The 27,228-nt window shown below is 42.0% G+C and overlaps 1 protein-coding gene across 1 annotated transcript in view; it reads left to right on the top strand.

Annotated features, from left to right (window-relative positions):
• Positions 1 to 27,228, top strand: part of TXNL1 (thioredoxin like 1) — a 61,246-nt gene that overhangs the window by 31,457 nt on the left and 2,561 nt on the right. Inside the window, exons 4-7 of the mRNA XM_030191913.1 lie at positions 10,709 to 10,831; positions 16,924 to 16,993; positions 24,115 to 24,287; positions 26,232 to 26,336. Coding sequence (XP_030047773.1) covers positions 10,709 to 10,831; positions 16,924 to 16,993; positions 24,115 to 24,287; positions 26,232 to 26,336 — 471 coding nt within the window. The remainder of the gene's footprint in view (positions 1 to 10,708; positions 10,832 to 16,923; positions 16,994 to 24,114; positions 24,288 to 26,231; positions 26,337 to 27,228) is intronic.

The raw sequence follows: 27,228 nt of genomic DNA, 5'->3' as shown, positions 1-27,228 counted from the left end.
TGTCCAACTTCAGTCCTCGAGTGACACATTCCAGTCGGGTTTTCAGGATTTTCCCCATGAATATGCATGAGATCTATTTGCATGCACTGCCTCCATTGTATGCAAATAGATCTCGTGCATATTCATTAGAGAAATCCTGAAAACCTGACCTGGCAAGGGCTGAGCTTGGACACTTCTGCTCTAGAGAAATGGGATGATACAGACATTGAAACCTCAAAGGTATAAATGATGTACAAGAAACACATTTGAAAGGGGTTGACTCAGGAGCAACATCATAAAATTTTGTCTCAAAAAGAGTGGTGAATGTATGAGATGACCTTCCAGTAAAAGTGCTTGAGGCAGAAACAGGATAATTCTATAAAGTAGGCATTAATATACAGTAGTTATATGTGTAAATGTGTAGAATACTGGCATTTCTCCAAAGACAAGCAGGCTGATATTCTCACAAGTGGGTGACGCCACGTCGGCCCCGGAGGATTTTAAAGCAAAATCTCAAAATCTCTTTACGGCGTTCCGACGCGCGAGCGATCGTACTGCGCATGTGCGCACACCTCTTCCCGCTCGCCGTGCGGACACGCCCCTCAGTTTTTCTTTTTCCGCGTCTGAGGAGACACGGAGTTCGTTAGGGCTTCGTGTTTTCTTCAGGTCTTCGGAGTTAAATATTGTTATCTGTGGGCTCTCTCTAGCCAGCAAACTAAACAAGCCCACATTTTTATGATCCATTTTTTAAAACTTTACAAACGGCTCTCCAGAGCTGTGACAGCCTGCTCCAGCACACCACTGTCTTTAAACCCCACAAGTGATAAAAGGTGTATGTCACAGGAAAAACCAGGAACCTAAGCAGGTGCATCCCTGGTCAGCCACTGAATGGGCAACCTGGTGACACAATATCAGTGGTGTAACCTTTGAAGTGAGTCTCCACCCGCCTCGGCGCCTCCTGCTCTGCAGGTCATCCGGGCGCATCGGAGGATGTGTCTTGGGCCGGATCATCTCCCTGTGAAGCGCAAGTAGTGTCTCAAAGAAACGAGACGTATTCTACTCTGCCAGGGATGCCCAAAGGAGATCATTCTGGAGTCCGACAGAGACCGATGCACGCTGGGTATAGTTATGCATCGAATAGGTCTCCACCTGCCTCGGCGCCTCCTGCTTGGCAGGTCATTCGGGCGCATCGGCGGATGTGTCTTGGGCCGGATCATCTCCCTGTGAAGCGCAAGTAGTGTCTCAAAGTAACGAGACGTATTCTACTCTGCCAGGGATGCCCAAAGGAGATGCCCAGAGCTTTGCTCCCTCGGTTATGGAGGTATCCGGGCTTCAGACATCAGTCGGTGCCGAGAGCGTTGCTCCCTCTGTTATGGAGGTATCCTGGCATTGGACGTCGATGCACCGGTACGTCGGTACCAGGTATCATCGGTACCATGGGTCCCGTCGGCACCGGGTATCATCGGTACCATGGGTGCCGTCGATGCCGAGTGTCATCGGTGCCATGGGTGCTGTCGGTACCGGGTATCATCGGTGCCATGAGTGCCGTCGGTACCGAGTATCATCGGTGCCATGGGTACTGTCGGTACCGAATATCATCGGTGCGTCGGTACCGAGGAGTATCGATACCAGGAACATTGGTACCATGATCGGTGTCATGGGTCCCGTCGGTACCGGGTATCATCGGTACCATGGGTCCCGTCGGCACCGGGTATCATCGGTGCCATGGGTGCTGTCGGTACCGGGTATCATCGATGCCATGAGTGCCGTCGGTACCGAGTATCATCGGTGCCATGGGTACTGTCGGTACCGAATATCATCGGTGCGTCGGTACCGAGGAGTATCGATGCCAACTACATTGGTACCATGGTCGGTGTCATGGGTCCCGTCGGTACCGGGTATCATCGGTACCATGGGTCCCGTCGGCACCGGGTATCATCGGTACCATGGGTGCCGTTGATGCCGAGTGTCATCGGTGCCATGGGTGCTGTCGGTACCGGGAATCATGGGCACCATCGGCACCAGGTATCATGGGCACCATCGACTATCGGTACCAGGTATCATCGCCCATCGGTACCGAGTATCATGACTGCCATCGGTACCATACTATCAGGTATCGTCGGTACCGTGGATACATGGGTATCAGGTATCATGGATGCCGTCGGCACATGAGTACCATCGATACCAGATATCATGACCAGGTACCATCGGTGCCATGGGTGCCATTGGTACCAGGTGTCATGAGCACCGTCGGTGCCATGTGTACCATCGGTACCGTCGGTGCTGTTGGTGCCGGATATCAGGGGTACCATTGGTACCACATGTCATGGTTACCATCGGTACCAGGTATCATGGGTACCATCGGTACCGGATACCATGACTATCATCGGTACCAAGTACCATGGGTACCATTGGTACCGGGGTCCATCGGTACCATGTGTATCATCGGTACCGTCGGTGCCATGGTCTAGCAGTCTGGTTTCGATTCCCTTGCATTTCCAGACTTTGTCCTTGGCTTCGGGACCATGGGTACCATTGGATGCCATGGGTGCTACCGCCTCCTGCGGCATCTGGCTTTTCACCTGGTCTCCTTCACCGATGCTGCCTCTGGTATGGGTGTTCGCACCCTACTGGGGCAACTTCTCGACCCATATTAGCCTCCATATCGGACGTGTTTGGATCTGAGCTGCTCTGTTTGAGTAGTTAGTTCAGTTCAATGATGGTCATCTGACATTACAGTGGAGATTGTGAATCCCAATGCCCAGATGCTAGAGGTCCTGGACTACTATCTTCACCTGAGTCTTCTGCACTCAGAACAGATAGGAGTTCTAAGAACTTACTTTGGCGCCCCCAGGGCCAGAGCATACATCCTTAGCCTCTTTTGGAGAATGGCGTACCAGGCTGGCATGATCGCATCCCAAATCAAGTCTTGTCAGATCTTTACGAGCATTCCCACCGGAATAGGCTAGACCTTTTCACCAAGTGGTCAGGTAGCACACGGTGTGTCGCAGGTTCCTGTCCAAGGGCATTTTCGACACTTGTAATGTAACACCTAGATTTCTGCTCTAGGTACAGTGACAGACTCTCATGACTGTGTGCCTCTCTCCTGGAGGAGGAGACTCAGCAGAAAACTATAGATATGCTGTACATACACTTCCTCATCTTGGAAGTTCTTTAGAGAGAGGAGTAGTTTTCCTTGTGCCTTAAGGGGTCGTACCTATACTCCTACTTCTCGACAGCCGGTTCGGGCTATGCCTCAGCACGCTCGTTCTAGTCAGCGGCGTGCACCTAATCAGGCCCCTGCAGCTATTCCCCAGGAAACAGAGGGGTTTTTGACTGGCTCCAATTCAGTATAGCCACTAAAAAAAAAAAAAAAAAAAATGTCCGTACCGGCCATTCTGCCTGTCGGGGGGGGGGGGAAGTTTACATTTTCTCCACCAAAGGTGACTTCTTTGTCCTCCAACCGGTGGGGTTTTTCAACTAGTCCGGTTAGGATACATTCTCAATCTGGAATCAAACCCTCCACATTGTTCATTGGAAGCTTAATCCTTTAGCTTCCATCAACAGTGAGTACTTGCAGAGGAACTCTCTGCTTTTCTCAGCGCCAATGCAGTCGAGCCCGTTCCACCAGGGCAAGAAGGGTTGAGATTCTATTCCAGGTCTTCTTTGTGGGTTGCGTCCCATCATAGACATAAGGGGCCTAAACAGATTTGGTTCAGGATGCTTTCCCTGGGCATCCTTCTTCCCATACTTCAGGAAAACGATTGGTTATGCTCTCTGGATTTACAGGATACTTATACTCTCTTTGCATCCAGAGTATGTTTTTTTCCTAGTGCCTGGCTGTTGTTGCAGCGTATCTTCATGGACTGGGAGTGCATGTGTTCCCTTAACACGATGATTGCCCGTCTCAACAGATTACAGCACAGTACATATTGAGACTTCTAGACACATGGCTTCCGCAGTTCATGTAACTCCCATGGCACTTTCGCACATGACATCCGCTCAGTGCATCCTAGCTTCCCAGTGGTATCAAGTTTAGGGTATCTAGAGGATGTAACCCGACTGTTCGCCAGTCTTCGGTATTCCCCTCAGAGGTGGTTAATTCTCTCTATTTTGATTCTGAGGCATCTTACTCAGTCAAAAGCTGCTGACGAAGGTTGCATCCCTCCTGGCTATCCAACCAAATTATTTTAATTCAACCAAACAATCGGGTTGTGATGTACTCGATAACAAAGGAGTACTGGATCTTGCTCTCTGAGTTAGGATGCCATGCAGATGTAGCGGTGGGCCCGCAATGCGGCATGTTTTCTCCAAGCCACTTATCTAATTGGTGTAAACAGCAGTCTGGCCGACAGGCTGAGCAGGATAATGCTACAGTTGAGCATGCCTATAGTTCGAAAGACCCCTCAGTGGATCTTTTTGCTACTTAGTCCAATCGCAAAGTCCCTCAGTTCTGTTCCAGGCTGCAGGTTCACGGCAGGCTACCATCGGATGCCTTTCTCCTTCTTTGGGAGACAGGTTTTCCGTATGCGTATCCTCCCATACATCTGGTGGAAAAGACTTTGCTGTTTCTCAAGCAAGATTGTGGAGCCATGATTCTGATTGCTCTTTTCTAGCTGCGTCAGATAGGATTCCCTCTTCTTCTGGAGTTGGAATGTTTTCCAGCTCTCATTACGCAGAACGAGGGGGCACTTCTGCATCCCAACCTCAAATCTCTGGCTCACACGGTCTGGATGTTGAGAGTGGGGTTTCGTTGAGTTTTCCAGAGTGTCTCCCGACTCTTGCTTGCTTTCAGAAAAGATTTCACAAAGAGGTGTTATTCTTTTTCAAGGAAGAGGTTTGCCGTCTAGTGTGACAGCAAGGCCCTAGATCCTGCATCTTGTCTTATACAGACCTTGCTTGAGTTCTTTCTACACCTGTCTGAGTCTGGTCTCAAGACCAACTCTGTCAGTATTCATCTTTGTGCAATAGAGCTTATCATCAACGTGTGAAAGGTCAGCCTTTAGCTGTCCACTTCACGAGAGGTTTATCTCTCCCCCAATATTGAGAGAATTCCTTGTATGTGTCTAGGGGAGATTATTTCTGTTGGGCTTACCACCCACAATAATTTTGACAGTTGACTCTTATGCTTCGGTCAGAGTTCCTATCACTCCTTATCCAGTATCTTGGGGTCCCAATGTCGTTTTCATCCAGCTGCTGCAAGCTCAATTCGGGCCACTGGATTCCTGCCATCTGAAGTATTGGACCTGGAAGGTCGTTTTCCTTAGTGGCTGTTCCTTCAACTCGTAAGGTCGGTGAGCTTCGGTCTCTAGTAGCTCAAGCGCCTTACCTTACTTCTCATCTTAACAGAGTAGTTCTCTACATGCAGACAAAGTTCTTACTGGCGCTGGTATCAGAGTACCAGCTGATCCAGTCAGTTGTCTTACCAACATTCTTTCTCCCTCATCTTACAAGCCCTGGCGAAAGCAAGCTCCGCACTTTTTGCGTGGAGCAGACGAGCTCCCTCGGACGGTCCGCCCAGTTGTTTATTTCTTTTAATGCCAGTTGCTGTCGGAAACTGCATAATTTCTTCTTGGATAGCAGAGTGCATCTCCTTCATTTTTGTCCAAGCTGGACTGACTCTAGAAGGCCATGTCACGGCTCACAAAATTAGAGCCATGGCTAAGTCGGTGGCTCATCTAAGATCAGTCACTATTGAAGAGATCTGCAAAGCTGCGGTGTGGTCATCAGTCCACACATTTTCATCTTACTACTGCCTTCAGCAATAGCCGACTCGTCAGTCGGTTTGGGCAGTCGGGGCTGCAGAACTTCTTTGGGGTTTAGAATCCAACTCCAACCCTCCTAAGCCCATTTTTGTTCTGTTCCAGGCTACACTCATTTAGATATTTCTTCTTTTCAGGTCAATTTTATTCTGGCCTCGCCGTTGCGAGACTCAATTGACCACTGTTTGTTGTGTAAGCCTGGAAGCTAGGGATACCCCACTTGTGAGAATATCAGCCTGCTTGTCTTTGGAGAAAGAGTAGTTACTTACCTGTAACAGGTGTTCTCCGAAGACAGCAGGCTGCATATTCTCACAAACCCTCCCACCTTCCCCTTTTGGAGTTGTCTCCTCCATCTTTTGGATTTAACTGAGGGGCGTGTCCGCACGGCGAGCGGGAAGAGGTGTGCGCACATGCGCAGTATGATCGCTCGCGCGTCGGAACGCCGTAAAGAGATTTTGAGATTTTGCTTTAAAATCCTCCGGGGCCGACGTGGCGTCACCCACTTGTGAGAATATGCAGCCTGCTGTCTTCGGAGAACACCTGTTACAGGTAAGTAACTACTCTATATTTACATGTGTGCATATATGCATGTACATGCTGGATATGCACCATTCTTTAACTATGCGCATATCTCCAGCAGCATGTAGTTTGCAGCTGAGCATACACATGAATGAAGTCTGAGTGAAGGATGAGTGGGGCACATAAACAACTTATAAGTTATCCCTGTAGCTGCGGAACATAGGTGCACATACTTATACTAGCTCTGTAACTAGTATATGTGCTTGCGTCTGGCTAGAAACAGGTGTATGCGCTTAGTTACATTAGTATTCTGTAAAGGAAAGTAGGCATCTATTTTTATATATAATATAATTATCTTGCTGTAACATTCAAGGTGTATAAAAAAAAAAGTCGCATAATCCCACCAAAACATCCACATAACTCCTCCTTCTTATCCTAATATCTCATAGAACAGAATTTTGCCAGTATTGAACCTTAGCTACCAGTCGCCAATTGCATTAATTTCAAAATTCTATTTTTGACCCACAAAGCATACTACACTGGACTTGTCTTAAACGTGGCAAACCCTCTTATTCTCTTATCTAACAAGAATGCAGACTGCAGGTGTCTGCCATTTTCCCTCGGCATTTTGTGCACAACTTGATTCTGCATGCCATGCTCCCTTCTTTATCTTGCTTCCATTTCTCTGGAACTCTTTCCCATCTTATCTGAGGATTACCTGGATTGCTACTCAGCTCTACTCCTCCTTGTAAATCTTATATATACCTACAATGTGCTAACCATTTGTAATATTTGCCTTTTTTTTTGTTTGTTTCTGTCATATTATATTCTTAGCACTATGTCGGTTTTGTTTATTTTATTCTCCTAAATATTGTGAATCTCTGTTTTTCCCTATATCAGGCTGTATAGGAAATACAAAAATAAAAACTAAATTAGTCTGTCCATAAAATCATTCCTTTAACTAATACAGCAGGGGGCTCATTTTCAAAAGAGAAAAACATCCAAAAAGTGGCATAAATTTGCGTTTGGATGTTTTTCTCACAAAAACATCCAAATTGGTATTTTTCAAAACCAATTTTTAGATGTTTTTCTATGAAGTCAGAAGTGCCTTCAAATCACAAGGGGTCATGTCAGGGGCATATTAAGGGTGGGATATGGGCATTCTTAACACTTGAATGTTTTTCAGCCATAATGGAACAAAACAAAACCATCCAGAACTAAAGCTAAGATGTTTTGAGCTAGACCTGTTTTTATAACTAATAAGGCACAAAAAGGTGCCCTAAAGGACCAGATGACCACTGGAGGAAATCAGGGATGACCTCCCCTTACTTGTCCAGTGGTCACTGACCCCTTCCCACCCCCCCAAAATGTGATTAAAAACATTACTTACCAGTCTCTGTGCCAGCCTTAGATGTAATACTCTGGTCCATTAGAGCAGCATGTAGGTTGCTGGAGTAGTCTTGTGGTTGTGCAGTGTCCTGCAAACAGGTGGACACAGGCCCTTACCTTCCCCCTACCTGTTACACTTGTGGTGGAAATTGTGAACCCTCCAAAGCTCACCCAAATCCTACTGTACCCACAATATAGGTGCCTCCTTCACCTATAAGGGTTATTGTAGTGATGTACAGTTGGGGGTGATGACTTTTGGGGTGATCAGCAGACAAGATAAGGGAGCAACAGTGAGATGTGTACCTGGGAGCATTTATATGAAGTCCACAGCAGTGCCCCCTAGGATGCCCCATTGCTCTCCTGGGGGAACAGTCTACTAAGACTGCTGGCTCCTCCTACATCCCAATGGCTTGATTTTGTGTGTTTTTCACTTGGGTGTGTTTCTTTTTCGCAAATGGATTAAAAAGATAAACGCACAGAGCACAAAAACATCTAGCAAATAGCCATTTTTGAAAAAAAGGAGATGTTTTTCTGTTTTGAAAATGGCTATATTTCCCACTTGAATTTTGGACATTTTGAGCAAAACATCCAAAGTTGGACTTAGACGTCATATCGAAAATGCCCTGCCACATAATCTCTTTACTTTATTTAAGAATATGTCTCACCAAACAGTTTGAGGCACATTAAAATGTGTATTAAAAAAGTGAATATTGTACATAATCAAAATATCAAATTAAGCAAACGCCATTTGTTTTTGTGATTTGATATTTTATTAATGAAATTAATAGACCTCAAGCCTTTAGCTGTTTGTTATAGGAATTACAGTATGGAATCCTTTATACATCCATAATATCGTTCCAAAAATATGGGAAGACATAGGTAACTTAATTCTATTTGGAATTTGAAGCAGACGTTTCTGAGACCATTGTAGCATCCTGGAAGGTTCATAGGGCAGCAGTAAAAAAATTTTTTTTTTTTTTTTGTAATACAATTGGCCTTTTCTGATAGAGGGCACACAATATTAAAAATTCAATCAACATTCAGCAGTCTTCGGGGCACAACCAGCCAGCCAGGTTTTCAGGACATGACATAGATCTGCTTGCACTGCATTCTTTGTATGCAAATCTCTGTCATTCATATTCATTGCGGTGGTTCTGAAAACCTGACTGGCTGGGTGTGCCCTGTGAACTGGATTGAGAACCACTGCAGTAGGCAACAATGTAATTCTTTCAGATCGGTTTTGTTTTGAGTTTTGCACCAACTACAATCTCTTTAGCTGATATTTAGGCAAACCACATTAGAGTTACTGTAATTTGATCTTGCTGTCTCACAATCCCTTTGATCTGATAAAGATCTTAACCTTCTCCCAAGTCTCTTTTTAAACTTGCAAAAGAGGCCTAAACCACAGAGATCATCTGTGGTCTGATGCTCGAAACTTAATGCTGGCGCTAAGAGACAATTAACGCAGGCATTAGGATGCACAGAATGCTCTAATGGTTTAAGTACTGGCCCGACCCCCTGGTGGTCTAGTGGAATCCCACCCCCTCAAACCCCTCCACATACCTTGCCATAGGAGGCAGGAGGGATGCCTACTTCTCCAGCCTCTGGACCTGCCCTCTTCAAATTGGCGGTGCCTCACCCATTCCCAGTGCATCCTAGGAGTTTTTCCTTATATGGTACTTAGGCCCTGCCCAGTACATCCCAAATGCACTGAGCAGGAGCGGGATGTACCATTTTGAAGCGAGCAGGCCCAGAGGCAGGAGGGAATAGGCATCCCCCCTGCCTCCTACAGCAAGGTGTGTTGGAGGGGTTGTTTTATGTGGGGGGGGGGGGGGGGGGGGAATTCAACTAGACCACCTAGGCCAGTGGTGACTAGAGGGTTGGTCTCATCTTGTCTCCATCTGGCTGGGGTCCACCGGACTGGGCTGGTGGGGGTATGGAGACACTGGACCACCGAGTATTCTTTTAGGTTTCGGAGGGGGGTCCTGGAAGGAGCCACCGGGGATTTTTTAGGTTTTTTTGGGGAGGCTTGGGATTGGGAGGAGGGGCTGTGGCATTCTGCACTGCACTCTTCATTTTGTTGTTGTTTTGACTTTCCTGTTAGTGCCTGAGCCAATCAGCACTCAGACACTAACAGGAAAGTTAGCCCAGAGTAATGAGCAGCAAATTACTGCTGCACAGTTTTAATGCGGCATTAATTTGCATGCTCATTACTTTGAGCATGCTGCACTGTTTTTCCTGTACTGGATTCACGGTAGAGTTCCTTCTACCGTAGATTTTTTGAGCATCCCTTGAGTCTTCAATTTATGAGCCAACCAGACTCCTAAATTGTTCTCCTTACATGCCCACCCATAAGTTGCTTATTTTGGCCAAGTAACCAGGTCTTTACCTTCTTTCTAAATGTGATGTCTGTGATCTCTCGATGAACCTCTGAGGCATTCCATAATTTAGGACCTTGAGCTGCACAGGCGCCATGGGATATGCACTGTAATTAGATCCCTCTGGGGACAATTAACAGTAGCTTTTGAAGATCTGAGATTTTTCCCAGCATACACTTTAGCAAAGACTTCAGATAAGTTGGTCCCTCATATACAATACTCAGAAAACCAAAGTATGAAGAAAAAAAAAGGCCTCACTGGGAGCCAGTATAATGCTGCTAAGATTGGGGAAATATAACTACTAGACTTATTTTTTAGTAACTGCATGGCAGTGTAGGGCACAGGTTGTTAAGGGAGTGATTCCCAAACTTGTCCTGGGAGAACCCCAGCCAGTCAGATCTTCAGGATCTCCATAATGAATATTCATAAAATTAATAGATTTTCATACCAAGAAGACAGTGTAAGCATATCAATTTCAAGCACCAGGACCAGTTTAGGAACCCCTGTGTTAAGGTTTCAGTTGATATTTAGGAAGGCTGCAATACAGAGCTGTGAGGTACTCGGTCACAATTCGATTCAGACCGATGCATGATGTGTATCACTTTGGGCGTTGTGTTTTCTACTAAATATATTTTGCATGATTTCATGCTTTTAAAAGTAATACCTGTTGTTGGTTTGCAGATGGATTTATTGCCATTTATAAATAAAGCTGGCTGTGAATGTCTTAATGAAAGCGACGACCATGGCTTTGATAATTGTTTACGAAAAGACTCCACATACTTGGAATCGGACTGTGATGAACAGGTAGGAAAATTGATATAACTTTATGGTTTTATTTTTTTTAATTTCAACCTGACTGCATATTAATGTTAGTGAACTGTATATTTAACAATTTTACAAGTGTGGCAAGGGTAATGGACACCTTGTTGAATTTTTGGCTTCTGATCCTCCCAGTGAATATTCAGGCCCATAGGCCAGGTCAGACCCCTCCCTCAAAAGAAAATGTAATAAACTAAATAATCCTACAAAGATATAATTGGACATAAGAGGGAAATTTCAAAAGCTATTTATGTGAGTACGTATTAATTTACTCTGGTAAAAAGACTTCTTGAAAATTGCCCACCCTATAAAATGCCTGCAGGGTGTGCATGGTTTTCAAGTTTCACAAGCCGGTCAAGTTTTCAGGATATCTATATTGAATATGCATAAGATACATTTACAAGTACTGTCTCTATTGTGTGCAAATGCATGTCGTGCATACTCAATAAAGGTATTTTGAAAACCTAACTTGCAGAAGTTAAATTGCCTACCTCAGCTATATGGCAAACCTGCCATACCAAAACAGCATGAACTGCCAGCGCTCGGAGAGCAAGAATCCTACATGGGGAAAAGGTAGAGTGCAAATATCACTGTAGGGCTTAAAACACCAACATACCAACCACTGGCAAAACAGAAGAAGCTGTACTTGTATAGATTCATGCATGCTAGCAGTACGGACAGACCCTCACCAAATACAAAATATGTAACCACAGAGAGTGGATATGGAAATGTGCAGACAAAAACTGAAATTGAAATAGTGAGAAACAAACAATAGAAAAACAAAGCCACCATTCCACAACAAAAATTTAAATACATATACAACATCATAATGCTATCGTATACATAGTTCAGAAAATAGTAAACAAAGTAAGTCAAGAAATATAAAATACCTTAATTGAAAAACATACTAATAAAATAATAGAAGAACAATAAACTCCTCCCCCCCAAACATCAATATAATATTTAAAAACAGAAGACATATCCAACAATTTTAAATGAACCAGGATGAAAAATCTCTCTCCCTTCCTTTTCACCCTGTGCCCAGCATTACTTTTTTCTTACCCTACCCAGTCCCTACAGTATCCAGATTCCCCTTTTTCCTCTCCTCCACACCAACATCCACCCATTCTCTCATCCCACAGTGACAGCAGTATTCATCTGGGATTCCTTCCACCTTGGGCATTCTCAGCAAAAGCACTGGAAGCCAACAGCAAAATTCTTACCTGGGGCCAGCTTCTCTAGTTAGACCAAGGATTCTGGGCTGCACTGCACCTCTCGTGTGCTCTCCACTTCTGCAAGTTCAACACGCTTGGTCCTATGGTGATCTCTCCTGCATTGTTACATGGATATTTTGCCTTTGACTTGGGGGTGGGTGGGGATGACATCCCTATTGGTTTAATGCCTTTGTATTGGGCTGCAAATCAATGTGAGTTACAGCTGGTGGAAGCAATAGGTCCTGCTGCTGCCCTGAAAATTGTGGTAATCTACAGTAGGCAGCACCTAATGCTTCCACTGGCCCTGCAAGATGTTATAGCAACACTTTGACTTGTAGCGCTATAGAAATGATAAATAGTAGTAGTAGTAGTATTTAAAAGGGATCAAGGAATTTTTTTGTGTGTGTATGTGGCATCTAGCACTTTATGAAAATTTTGGAAAAAAATGAGAATTTTTTTTTTCTTGCTTGCTTTATCTGGCACAAGACTTTCTGAACCACAAGACTAGACACCTTACCTATTAAGTTTAATTGTAAAAGAAAGCCACTAAAATAAATAAATATATATATATATATATCAGCTGTCAAGCCAGACAAAAGACTCAAACCTAAACATCCTATCCTACAAACCTAACCATCCTGTGCTACAAACCTTGCTTTTAAGTTCATCCATTTGCAAGGTTGTTAAAGGCTGTCAGCCAGACATGCTTCCCTTATAAAGGCAAAGTTGTTTATTCTGCAGCTGTGAACATTCCCTCCCTCAAAAACAGTGTCTGGGAGTGGGGAGGGATAGGTTGTAGGTTTTGTTTTGGTGGTTTGTGGGTTTTTTTTTTCTGCATCTTGTTTATCTGGAGATAAACAGCAACCTCCCACCACACCCCCCTAAAAGCTTTTCTGATCTAGATATGCCTGTTAGTAGTAAACCAAATCTCATAACCTTATTTTGATGATTTCTTCCTTTAAAGCTTAACAATTTTTTATTTCTTCCATTTCCTGCTAGTTCAGTCAAAATGCCTGGGTTTATGCTACCCTACCAGTAGATGGAGACAGAACATGGCTTTTCCAGCGATGACATAGCTAGTTTACGGAGTGATACAGTCCTGGAACTTGTCAGTATTCTTTGTCTCTAGTAGATGGTGGCATGTCTCAGACTAATGTAGCAAAATATTTGGCTAGGATCACTGAGGTTCTGCTTGTGGGATTTTTCTTAGGTTAGAATGGATCTTGAGGTAGTCGGTGGCTCTTGGAGATCGGTATAATGACCTTTTCCCAGGCTTCGGTCTGCAGGCATCTGACTAGGCAAAGCCTGACCTGGTGTATAGCAGACCTTCTTGAGATTTCTACCAGGGAAAAGGGTGGGGAGAAGTAGATATGATATCTGGTTTTAGGACTTGGGCTCCCCTTTCCACTTTCCTTGCCTTTTTGCTTTCTTGTTCTAAAAGGTTATGGTAGGGTATTAGGTATTTTTCCTAATAAAGCTTATTTGGAGGGCATAGGAAAAAAAAAAGCAGTGGCTGACTCGGGGGTGTTTGGGGCTTGAGCAGATGTCTTCCCCCATCATGTGTGGAGGTAAGTTCAGAAGGGAGCATGCCTGATGGGTGTTGTGGGGGCCTTCAGGAGCCAAGGGTTAATAATGGGATTTCCTAGGCATCTGTGCTGGGACTGGTGCTTTTTAACATATTTATAAATGATCTGGAAACAGGAATAATGAGTAAGGCGATTACATTTACTGATAACACAGTTGTTCAAAGTTGTTAAATCACAAGAGGATTGTGAAAAATTGCAATAGAACCTTATGAGACTTGGAGACAGGGCATCCAAATGGTAGATGTTTAATTGTGAACAAGTGCAAGGCAATGCATGTAGTAAAGGGGAACCCGAACTATTGCTATGTGATGCAAGGCTCCACATTAGGAGTCACTGCCCAGGAAAAGAATCTAGGTGTCGTCATTGATGATATATTGAAAACCCCTGTTGATTGTGCAGTGGTGGCTAAGAAAACAAGTAGAATGTTAGGAATTATTAAGAAAGGAATGGAGAACAAAACTGAGAATATTATGATGCCTTTGTATCGCTCTATGATGCGACCACATCTACTACTACTACTAATAGCATTTATATAGCGCTACCAGACGCACGCAGCGCTTTACATTTGACATAGAGAGACAGTCCCTGCTCAAAGAGCTTACAATCTAGGTAAAACAGACAGACAAGACATTACTCCCGTGAACTCCGCTCACTGGACAAATCTCTCTTGTCATCCCTCTTCTCCTCCACTGCTAACTCCAGGCTTCGCTCCTTTTCTGTCGTGGCACCTTATGCCTGGAATAGACTTCCTGGACCTATATGTCTAGCTCCATCTCTACCTGTTTTCAAATCTATGCTGAAAACCCACCTTTTCACTGCTGCTTTTTAGATCCTAGCCACTACTCAATTGCCCTCCCCTTGTCCCTTCCTTCCTTCTCACCCATTACTTCCCTCACCCGTAACTGTCTTGTCTGTCTGTATTATTTAGATTGTAAGCTCTTTTGAGCAGGGACTGTCTCTTTGGATCAGGTGTTCAGCGCTGCGTGCGTCTGGTAGCGCTATACAAATGCTAATAATAATAATAATTACGGGCAAGGGAATTACAGGGTAAAGAGGAACAGGGGAGGAGGAGGGCAAATGAGTAGTGGTTAGGAGCCAAAGGCAGTAGTGAAAAGGTGAGCTTTCAGCATAGATTTTAAAAAAGGCAGAGGTGGAGCTAGACGTATGGGTTCGGGAAGATGGTTCCAGGCATAAGGTGCCGCAAGATAAAAGGAACGAAGTCTGGAGTTAGTGGTGGAGGAGAAGGAGGACAACAAGAGAGATTTGTTCAGAGAGCGGAGTTCACGGGGAGGAATGTAGGGAGAGATGAGAGAGGAGAGGTAGTGAGGGGTCATAGAGTGGATGCATTTAAAGGTCAATAAGAGGAGTTTGAACTGTATACGGAAGCGGACAGGGAGCCACTGAGGTGTCTACTATGTTGGCAATCTTCTTGTCATCTGTAAAAAGGCGTACTTTTTTCCTTTTAACCCTTTGGCAGTATCACTCACAAATATATTGAACAGAATCAACTCCAGGATGGATGCTAGAGGCACTCCACTTACTCATTTTTGTTTTGAGCAAATTCCATTTGCGACCAGTTTACCACCTGGGATCCCATCCTCAAGCCACTCAATTTATTTTTGAGCTTATATGAGGAACGTCGAAATCTAAGTAAACCACATCTTGTGTATGCCCTCGATCCAGTTCTGTAGTCACTCAGTCAAAGCAATCAATTGGATTTGACGACGTAATTTGCCTTTGGTATCGTTTATCGTTTATTCATTTTACTATACCGTTTCAAATTGTGGTTACAAAACAAAAACGGTTTACATGGTAATGTAAAATCATAATAAAACAATCATATATCGTTTATCGTAATTTGCCTTTGGTAAAGCCATGTTGCTTCGGGTCTTATAACTCATTGGATTGTAGAAAGTTGGCCTTTATTTCCTTGAGCAGTGTCTTCATTACCTTTCCTATCACTGAGGTGTAAAGGTTCACCAGACTATTATTTTTCACTTTTCTCTGTTACCACCTTTGCAAAGAGGGGCCACATTAGACTTTCTCCAGACCCAAGGTTTTTCTCCAGCCTTAAAGGATCTATTAAACATATCCTTTAGAGCAGTGGTTCTTAAATGCATATGAGAGGTTTGCATATAATGACAACAGACATGCAAATCTGTCTCATGCATGTTCATTAGGGATATCCTGAAACCTGACTGGCTGATGGTTCTTCCCCCCCACCCCAATCAGGTTTGAGAACCACTGCTTTTGATGGTCTGCCAAAACCTGTCTAAGGATGTAGAGTTTTTGTTCTATTGCATTGCCATTCATATGCTGTCAAGTTCCAGGGCTGTACCACTCCTAATGTTAGCGATAGTATAACTGGAAGTTGTGTTCTCTGTCTCCATCTTCTGGCAGGATAACATAAACCCACGCATCTGAAAGGGTCCTTTTAAAAATATGTATTTGTTTTATGATGGAGCCCCACGGAATACTCTAAACCCCCCCCCCCCCCCCCAAAAAAAAAAAAAAAAAAAGAAACAAAACTCCGAAAAATCTTAGATTTAGTTTTCATTAACCTGGTAATTTAATGTCTCTTGCTGAGTGGCAGACTGTAAGATGTGATTATTACTTATATTTGCGTATTATGTCATGTATAACAGCATCAGCTTTGCTTTTGTGATGTTTAAAACATTTTTTGTGAGATTTTTGAATTCATTACATGTTTTGTGTATTTTACCTGAAGTTAAGGTAGATTCTAGTTTTATTTAATATTTTTATGAAACCCTTTTATTTAAATATAGAACAGAAAGTGAAAACAGAAAAGGACGTAGGCTTAGAGAGAGAATCTGTATAGGTCATTTCAGGTAAATGCTTGTCAGGATTGGAGGCCTTCATCTGTAAGCATAAAATATTGAGAATCTTTAGAGAATAAGTTGGAGTCTGTAGCTCTACTTACCACATTTATTGTACAGATGAAGCTCTGAAAAGGAAGATGGTAACACATTTAGCTATTGATTTGGGGTGGGGGGGGGGAGGGAGAAGGATGCATTGCACCTTGAAGAAATGAATTGCAACTACACAGGCAGAAATAGATATTTAGGCAACACTACAAGACTTTAAGTACTTTGAGAAAATCCCCAGAACATACCTAAACCTCCTTGGTTTCAGGAATGTAAGTGAAATATATTAATCATTTTTTCCTGTAGTTCTCTAGAAATACAAATCTTTTATGGATTAGAGTAGTAGTTTTATCTTCAGTTACGTGCTCTGAAACTTTAATTTATCTCCACAGCTGCTTATGACTGTAGCCTTTAATCAGCCTGTTAAGCTTTATTCTATGAAACTTCAAGGACCAGAGAATGGTGAGTAAGTCAAATCGGTCTCTCTCTTTTACCTTCATTCACAATGCTCTTGAGGAAGGAAAGAAAAGTAGCTCACAAGACAGAAAATCAGATTCACTATGAAATCTTTCTGTTCACTAGGTTATGAGCCTCATTGTTGCAGTTGGACTGCCCTACCCTTTGTAGCGTTCTGTCTTATGCATTGTTCATTTCTCTGTTATTCCCAAGGGTTAAATGTAACATTAGACTTAGGCTCATATTATTTTGTGTTAGGCTGTTGAAAGGAAACTGGTGGAATAATTATTTAATATACTTGTGTCCTTTCCACCTCCCATCCTGAGTCTGTGTGGGGGAAAAGTTAACATACATAACCAGCTGAGCCTTATATTGAATGCCTGACTTTTCCCTGAAAGTGTATTGGTATTACAGGGAAACAGACTTCATGAGTTTACCAAATCATTAGTTTGTTGGAGGCATAGAACCAGTGCTTTCTGTTTTCTCCCTGGCAAAAAAGAGATACTTTATTTAACACACATGCAGGGCTGCTTTTAAGGGGTGGGCTGATCATAGAGGGACTCGCCCCCATGATGGCCTCAACCCCTGTAACCAGCCAGAATCTGTTAAACAAAACAAAAAAAAATAAACAACCAAACAAATAAAAAAAAAAAGCAGCATTGCAAATCAGTCTGTAAAACACACTTCTTGTTGGGAAAAGAACTAACCAGGCTGCTACAAATCCCTACACAAACTATAGGCTTATGAAATACACCTCAATTTGGTCCCATATGCAAAATATGGATAAAGCCTAACCAAATAACAGAACAAATGACTACAAATATTCTGTGCCGAAGAAACTGAACTGGCAACCCCAAGAAACTGGATCCTGCCTGCAGTACAACACTGGAGAAATAGAGAAGTGGATTTCCTCCTCTACTATATAAAATACAAACGGATCAATATTAATCTAATCTAATCTAATCTAGCGCTCATTAACCGCCATATCCTAAGAAGATGGTGTAGAAAACTGTAAAAAACAAACCCCAATTAGAATAAATCATACAATTTAAACAAAGTTACAAATATATATTCGTTAAATAGAAGTTAGAAGTAGGCATTCATGAAATAAAAAGGTCTTAAGATTTTTACAAAATAAAGAATATGAATTTTCAGGTCTTAATTCAATCGGCAGAGAATTCCAATGAAAGGCACCCTGAAAAGGGTATAAACGTTCATAACGTCTCTTTGATACTAGACGTTGAACCAGAGGATAAAGAAAATTATCATCCTTAAATCTGAATGTTAACTTAGAAAGAGAATGAAAAAGTAAATCATGTACATAAACAGGAGTCTGGTCATGAAATTTATTTATTTATTACATTTGTACCTCGCGCTTTCCCGCTCATCGCAGGCTCAATGCGGCTTACATTGTAACAAGAGAATACAATCTATAGTAACAGAATCAACAAAGGGGGTATGTGGTATGACAAATGAACAAGGAGTAAATGGGATAGAAGAGGTATGAGAAAAAGGATAGGGATAGGTAAGGCGGTGGAGCGATTAAGTAGAAGATGGGAAGAGCATGAAATGATTTAAAAACTAAACAAGAAATCTTGTGAATAATCCTAGCTTTCAACAGTAACCAGTGTAAATCAATTAAACAAAGGACTGACTCAAATATCATACTTATTACCTCAAAAAATCATTTTAGTGGCAGTGCTCTGCAATAATTGTAATTTATCAAGTTGCTTCTGTGGAAGTCCAACGTAAACTGAATTACAATGATTCAGCTGAGAAAGTATAAAAGGTTGAACCAGAAGATCAACATGCTTAAATTGGAACAAATTCATCTCAATTGTTTCAATTTAAAGAATATTTTTTTTTCGATAGACTGTTGATTTGAGGTTCAAATGAAAGAGTAGAATCAGAAATAATGCCTAGGACTTCTGATGTTTGTACCACAGGACGAGATAGATTGCTGTAGTGAAATCAAAGGAGGACTAGAAGTAAAAAAAATTACTGAACCATAAAACTTTTGTCAGCATTAAACTTCCACATATGTTTAGTAGCATAGAATTTTATGTTGTTAATACAGAAAAAAAATAGCAGATAAGTCAAATCTAGGCTATCTGATATAGGAAGACAGATGAAAATATTAAGCTTGTTAATGCCCATTGTTATAGAATCTGCGCCGATATCGGGGATATGCTTTTTCTTTTTTTTCCCTATTACTTAATTATGTACTCCAATTGATATTTTCTCTGTCCCTGTTTTGTATTGTGGGCTAAATTGAAGTATCTGGATTTTTGTGTTATATTTTTTTCTTATAATATTATTTGCTTTTAATTTTTATCATTATTACTTCGCCCTGTATGTTCTGTTTCTGTAAGCAAAATTTCTTGTGATGATTATGTTTAAATTCTGTAAATAAAATTAAAAAAAAAAAGAAATTTAGGCTTACTTTATAGAATGCGCTTAGGTGAATTTCATTTCGGTGCCAATTTTTTTTTAGGCGTGATATATAGAATCTAGATCTATGTGTATGAGAGAGTTTACGAACTATGAAAGTGATTATCATCATACGATATTAAATCAAAAGATGACCAGAACAGACCTACAAAAATTTGATTATGCAAAAGGAAAGATAATACTCTATTCATTACAATGAGAGATTGCATCTTTTCTAATTCCATTCTTACCAGCTTTAGAAAAGAAAAAGTCCACAAGAGATTGATCATCCGGCTGTATAGCTACAGCAGCATCACTTGGTTTAGGGGTTATATTAATTGGTTGACTGTCTGAAAAAGTATCGAGGATTTCCAGGACTGCTTAATATCCCAATTATTAGACTTCAGCCATGTTCTAGACGACATTCCTGGGGGGCCCTTTTATTATGCTGTGTAGGCACCTACACATGTCAATTTGGAGTTACCACTCGACTACCATATGGCCCTGGCGGTAATTTTGTTTTTTACGCGCGTCCACTACGCATACACTACGTACGACTGGTAGCGCTATAGAAATGATTTATAGTAGTAGTAGTATTTTCTGGTGCACGGCGGAAACTGGCAGTAATTCGTCATTCTACGTGTGTAGGTGATTACTGCACGGTTACCGTGTGAGACCTTACCGCTAAGTCAATGGGTGGCAGTAAGGTCTCAGACCCAAAATGGCCGCGCGCCAATTTTTATTTTGCCGCATTTCCATTTTTGGCAAAATTTTTTAAAGGATGGCCTCGTTTTACAGGCGTGCTGAAAAATAGATCTGCGCACACTCAAAACACGTGCCTATACTAGCACTGCCCATTTTCCAGACTACTTATCCAGGTAGCTATCTGGATAAATTTAGCACAGTCCTTTTTCTGTCCTAATTTTATCCAGATAGCTATCTGATTAAGAGACAACACTGCTGCTTACTAGGTAACTTTGAATTCTGCTCTAGCTGTTCCCATGGACTTCTTTGACAATATCCGGATAGCACAGAGGCAGTTTGTAAGGATATTTAGTGGCACTGTCCACAGAAAAGCCTGACTAAACAATATATCCAGATATTGGTGGCCACTACCTAATTAAATGGCTTTGAACATTGCCCAGAAAGAGATGAGTCCCAAAACTGCCATCTCAAATCATTAACCCAAAACTGAAACATTGTACTTTCAACCTCTTTATTGTCTGGATGGGTCAGCCTCTGTAGTCCATACCTTCCACATTTTTTGCAGGGCCTGAGCTGCTGCTATTATTTATTTTTGATATTTTATTTTGTATTTTAATATATATGTTTTTTATGGAAACCACTTAGGATATAGGTGGGCTAGAAGTATTTAAAATAAATAAATGTGCTGAGTGTAGCACGCATCTTTACATTCTCCCATGGGCCTGCAGGGATTGGCTGGAGACACTGTTTCTCCCGTGGGGGACGTACTCTGTGTGGGTTTGGGGAATGCATAGCCTAGGCCCTTCATTAATAGGGATCTTGGGTCAATTTTAGCAGACAATGGAAAGGTGCAAGTTCTCCTGAAATAAAGCCCTGCATAGAGAGTATTGTACTAGCATTTGCTGGAGTTGTTTAGCCTAGAGTTCTGGGCGGCTTTCCTTCCTGCCATTCTTTGATTTGGTAAAAGTAGCTTTGTATTCTGTGCCTTCAGTGGTAGTAGTCTGGTGTTGGCTGTGGCTTTGGTGCTGTTTGGTAGATTCGGCCTCCAAAACTTGGCTTAACAAACTCCTGTTTCAGAAGTTGCTCTTTGGAGAAAATCTTGAGAAACTAGTCAAGGATCTGGGGGAGGCCAGGTCTTAGAGGTCTCCAGAAGGTGGATCTCCCCCCAAAGGTTTGTAAAAGAACTTAAATCTTCTAGAGGCCTACTGTAAATTGCAGGTGATTTGTTTTGCATTTTTTTGGGTGGGAGTGGGGGGAAGAAATTATCTGAAACACAAGTCCACATTTTATCTGACCAAGAGGAGCACACCCTAGACCAGTGTTTCCCAAGTCCAGTCCTGGAGTACCCCTTGCCAATCATGTTTTCAGGATATCCACAATGAATATGTATGAACTTGATTTGCATGCACTGCCTCCATTATATGCAAATCTTTCATGCATATTCATTGTGAATATCCTGAAAATCTGACTGGCAAGGGGTACTTCAGGACTGGACTTGGGAAACACTGCCTTAGACTCAGAACAAGGTATGCAGACATTAGGTACATATGGGAGTTTTACGTTTGCTGTAAAAGCCTCCTATGCAATAATGAAATCCATGACAGTTTCAGCCCCCTGTAATAATACTACTAAAATTATACAATTGGCAGCATTCGCTTAGCACTGGGGGAGTAAAGTTTGTGGTTTGTCATTAGCCCAAAAGTATACAGAAAAGGACAACTGCGATAGAAACTCTGCACTTTTTCGTCTGTAAATAAACATTGTGCACCCACTGTAGAGCAAAAGAACTAGGATATTTCCCATTGACACTTGCCATACAGAAAAATATTTAAATTCTCTTTTGTCATTTAACAGCAATACAAACTTTTTCATTTAGGGCACTTCATAAAATACGACACAACCCTGGGAAGCAAATTGAAGAAGTGTACACTTACTTACACCTTCCTTGTATTACACTACATTTCCTAGTCATCTTTTGTTTTTATGCTTTAGTTTCTTTGCATCAGCAAAACCAGATTTTCCATCTCTTCCAATGTATCCATCGGAAGCTGACCTGAATGGATTTGATTGAAATTGGCATTTAAAATTACTCCTACCTAATACAGCCACTTTCCATCCATAGAGAACCCATAATAGATGCATATATGTGAACAATTGGTGATGATAAGGGTGCTTTGCAATGAAGAAGCATGCTTTAAAAACATCTTTGACTGAGGAAGGGGAAGAGGGACATGTTTAAACTTTATACATTCAACTGCAATCTAAAATAAATTGTTATTGAAGACATTTAACAAGTTGCAGCTCCCATCTGATACTGATTACAACGTTTAATATATATTTAGGACTACCTGTATCAAGATGTCAGCCGAAATCCAGGCCAAAGTATCAGCCTGCCTGTCTGATATTGCTGCTTGGATGTCTCGGCGCCATCTGAAACTAAACATGAGCTTATCTTTCCCCCTAAACCAACCGCTCCTCCTCCCCCATTCTCTATTTCTGTGGATAACATTCTCATGCTTCCTGTCTCATCAGCTCGTAACCTTAGGATCATCTTCGACTCCTCCCTCTCCTTCTCTGCACATATTCAGCAGACTGCTAAAACCTGTCATTTCTTTCTCTATAATATCACCAAAATTTGCCCTTTCCTTTCTGAGCACACTACCAGAACCCTTGTCCACACTCTTATCACCTCTCACTTAGACTATTGCAACTTGCTTCTCATAGGTCTCCCACTTAGCCATCTCTCTCCTCTTCAATCTGTTCAAAATTCTGCTGCACGACTAATATTCTGCCAGTGTCGTTATGCTCATATTAGCCCTCTCCTCAAGTCACTTCACTGGCTTCCTATCTGTTTCTGCATACAGTTCAAACTCCTCTTATTGACTTATAAGTGCATTCACTCTGCAGCTCCTCAGTACCTCTCCACTCTCATCTCTCCCTACATTCCTTCCCAGGAACTCCGTTCACTGGGTAAATCTCTCTTATCTGCACCCTTCTCCCCCACCACTAACTCCAGACTTCGTTCCTTTTATCTTGCTGCACCTAGACTTCCTGAGCCGGTACGTCAAGCTCCATCTCTGGCCGTCATCAAATCTAAGCTAAAAGCCCACCTTTTTGTTGCTGCCTTTAACTCCTAACCCTTATTCACTTGTTCAGAACCTTTATTTTGTCATCCTCACTTTAATATTCCCTTATCTCTCGTTTGTCCTAATTAGATTGTAAGGTCTATCGAGCAGGGACTGTCTCATGGTCAGATGTACAGCGCTGCTTACATCTAGTAGCGCTATAGAAATGAGTAGTAGTAGTAGTTGCACATTCATACCTTTGGTGCTGGGCTAGTACTGCTCAAAAAGGTCTTTGTACAGACAGTCCTGCTACTGGCTAAGACAGCCCAGTGCCAGATTAGTTCAAATGCATCATGCTTTGAGAATAGAATAGCCAATCTGTAATTTTGAAAGCTGTGCTTTATCTATGGCTTGCTTTTTCACCCTTTTGAATTTGGATTTTAGATTCATTACTCACCTTTTCCAGATCTGAGCTAGAGGCGCATTGCATTCAGGTACAGAAATTATTTGCATGCTCAAATGGGCTTTCAGCATAAATTGTACCTGAGGCAATGAAGAGTGAAGTGACTTACCCAAGGTCACAAAGTTAGTGAAAGATACAGGATTTGAATCCTGGCTTCCCTGGTTTGTAATCCACTTCTCTAACCCTTGTCAATTATCTCCTGGAGGGCACACCTAGTCATTTGTTTTCAGGATTAGTACTATGAATATGTATGAGAGAGATTTGCATGCAGTGGGTCTTCAATAAGGTGCTAACCCTGAAAACCTGGCTGGCTAGGTATGCCTCCAGCAGAGGCTTGGGAAGCACTCTTTTAACCACAAAGTTTCTCCTGTGCAATTTTTCTCTGTCTCTCCTTTTTTCTTTGTATCTTATTTAAAAAAAACAAACCAGCAATGTTATAAAAGGACTTATGCTCTTTAATCCAGGTCAGGGTCCCAAGTTTGTAAAGATTTTTATCAATCTTCCTCGCTCAATGGATTTTGATGAGGCCATGAGAAGTGAACCAACCCAAGCTGTGGAACTAACGCAAGATGATATCAAAGAGGATGGAATCATTCAGCTGCGCTATGTCAAATTTCAGAATGTTAATAGTGTAACTGTAAGTTATGACTCATTTTATCAATCAGCCGTACATCAATGCATAGAGTATTTACGTAGCTTAATTCCTCAGCCGATAGATACTATATAATCCTTTTCTTTAGAAATTAGCCAAAGACAGAGAGGGAAACCAAAATACAAGATACAAACCAAGAAACACAAAAAGTACTAGGGCTTCCGGAGCTGGGATAGCAAGATACAGTTATTTAAATCAAAAGCCTGTGATACCGCTGAGTAAGACTCCAGCACTGGAGTCTCACGCTGTGATGTCACAGGCTTTTGATTTGGATAGCTATATTTTAGACCCCTGCGCAGGCACAGATGCCGAAACACGACCTGTGTTGGTTCTGTATGGCCTATCCTCGACCTCAAAGGGGTCAATCGGACCTTGAAAGTTCGGCACTTCCGAATGGAGACTCTCCGCTCTGTTATAGCGGCAGTGAAGGCAGGGGAGTTCCTGGCATCCTTAGACATCAAGGAAGCTTACTTGCATATTCCCATCTGGCCTCCTCATCAACGCTTTCTGCGTTTTGCAGTCCTGGGCCGACACTTCCAATTCAGAGCCCTCCCGTTCGGGTTGGCTACTGCTCCGCGGACCTTCTCCAAAGTGTAATGGTGGTCATCGCAGCCTTCCTACGAAAGGAAGGAGTACAAGTCCATCCTTATCTGGACGACTGGTTGATCCGAGCCCCCTCTTATGTAGAATTTCTTGCCATCCCAGCTCTGGAGGCCTCTAGTGCTTTTTGTTTCTTTCAAGAAATTTATCAGTGATATCTGCTTTGATATGTCTCCCATTAATACCATTTCTGACCAGTAGCATCTGTTCCAGTTTGTGGGTAACAGCTACAACTTAAAGGGACATCTGCTTTTCTTTTCCACCAATATGTACCCATTTGCTATATTTCATATTTAAACATTTGTGATTTGTATAGGTAAATGTATCAGTACAAGCCAGAATGAATATTTACCATGTGTTCATATGTGAATGACCTGTTTAAGACACTTAAAAGAATCACGTTGGGAAACGCTGGGCTAGGGGACAGCCAGTTCACCAGAAAGATTCATTTCTAAATATTTCCCCCATCTGCTTCATTCTCATGTAGTTCCCTGCTTGGGATTCTAGTTGAGGAAACCTTGCAAGTTCAAGTAGCAGGAGTTAGAGCAATTATGTTAAAAGCAAAATTAAAATAAGACACACACCCCTTTTTTTTTTTTTTTAATCTGTTGCACTTGTCATATGCCCTTCCCTTTCTGAATTGCAGAGTTGGCTGCAAAGTGTTGGTCACTGCTGTGCAAGACCTGGGTTCCTGTCCTCTGTGGGGTTAGATTTAAAGAAATTTGGATGCTAGGGCAGGAGAGGTGGATGAATGCTTGCTGTAGAGGCTGACCGAATTTCAGATTCGGCTTCAAAACCAGCCTGAAATCCAGGTTCATATTTAAGCTGAAAATGCCCTCATCTGTAGGACCTTCCCAGGCCTACCTTCTAAAATACCTGGTGGCCTAGTGGCCTCTTTGGAGCAGGAGCAATCCTAGGTTGCTCCTGCCTCCGCCTGCTGCATAGTCAAAATTGTGGCCGTGACTTCCCACAGCAGCTCACGCTACCATTTTTTGGCATTGGAACCAGCATGGGCAGACTATAAAAGATATACTCAGGGAGGTCAGGTTTGCAGCAGGGGGTGGGGCAACAGTTTCATTTTTGGCTTCGGTTCCATTTGAAATCAAGCAGTGAATTTTGGCAGCAGATTCAGTTTCATTTGAAACCACAAACCCTGGTTTCAGGTGCCCTCTGGCTTGCTGTATAGTTGGTCTAAAGCATCATACTTAAAATGGGGATTTTTGAAAGTATTTTTACTTTGACATTCTAGTTAAAGGAAGAACTTTTTATTTTTAAATGAATAGAAACTTAAGGCAATGTATAATTAGGACTACTATTCTATTTCTTAAGCTATTTATCCAGTCAAATCAGAGTGATGAAGAAACAACGAAAATTACATATTTCACATTTATTGGAACTCCAGTTCAAGCCACAAATATGAATGACTTTAAGAGAGTAAGTAATTTTTGCACCATGACAATTTGTACTAATTTTCTCTGCCTCGTAGGATGAATGACCGCATTATGCTGGGCATTGAACCTATGGTGCTATTTGTTCCTTCTTTCTCTAAACATTCCTTAATTGTAAAGTTTTGTGCATGAGGTTTTAAAACTTTACGTTATAGCAGCATTTTTAATTCTGATGATCACTTCTTAAGAATATCTGATTTTCTGTTTGTATACTTTAGTATGTAGCTGAAGACAGCAATCAAGCTAATGGTAACCCTAAAGTATTCAAAATGTGTTTCTGTGTGTAGCAGCCCTTGATAGACTAGGAACGACTAACAAGTCTTTTTAAACTTTTCAGTGTTTGTCATACCATCAACTTTGTTTATAACGTGTTAGTGGAGGTGTGAGATTAGTGCTGAATTTACCCTGGTGTACTGGAGTAAATGTACTCTCTGCAAGTTTTTTAAAAAAAAATTCATTACTGGGATCTTTTTTTCACAGTCTTCTAAAAAATACAGTTCAAAGTGCATTGTTTTCATCGATCTACACAACAAACTCCACAATTTTAATGTTAAAGAACAATTAGATAAATATTCTAAAATTATTTGAGAATAAGAAACCAAAGGGCCCTTCTACTAAAGGGCTTATATACACTATAATACAGGATTTAGTGCAAGGCAAGCACAGAACTAGTGCATCATGAAGAGGTATTCCCAGGTTTTTTTTTTAATTGCAGGTCGTGCACCAATATTCAGATTAATACATGGTACCTGCTCCCAGTAAATGTGGAAACACAATAGGAGGTGGTAAATGATCTCATGTTAACTCTGTTAGGCAATTAGTGCATAAGTGCAACACGTTAACTGCCAAGAATCTAAAGTGTCCACTCTGCTCATGCC

The sequence above is a fragment of the Microcaecilia unicolor genome, chromosome 2 (genome assembly GCF_901765095.1).
Source record: "Microcaecilia unicolor chromosome 2, aMicUni1.1, whole genome shotgun sequence".
NCBI classification, from domain to species: domain Eukaryota; kingdom Metazoa; phylum Chordata; class Amphibia; order Gymnophiona; family Siphonopidae; genus Microcaecilia; species Microcaecilia unicolor.
The sequence above is the reverse complement of the archived record's forward strand: the minus strand, read 5'-3'. Positions and strand labels throughout refer to the sequence as shown.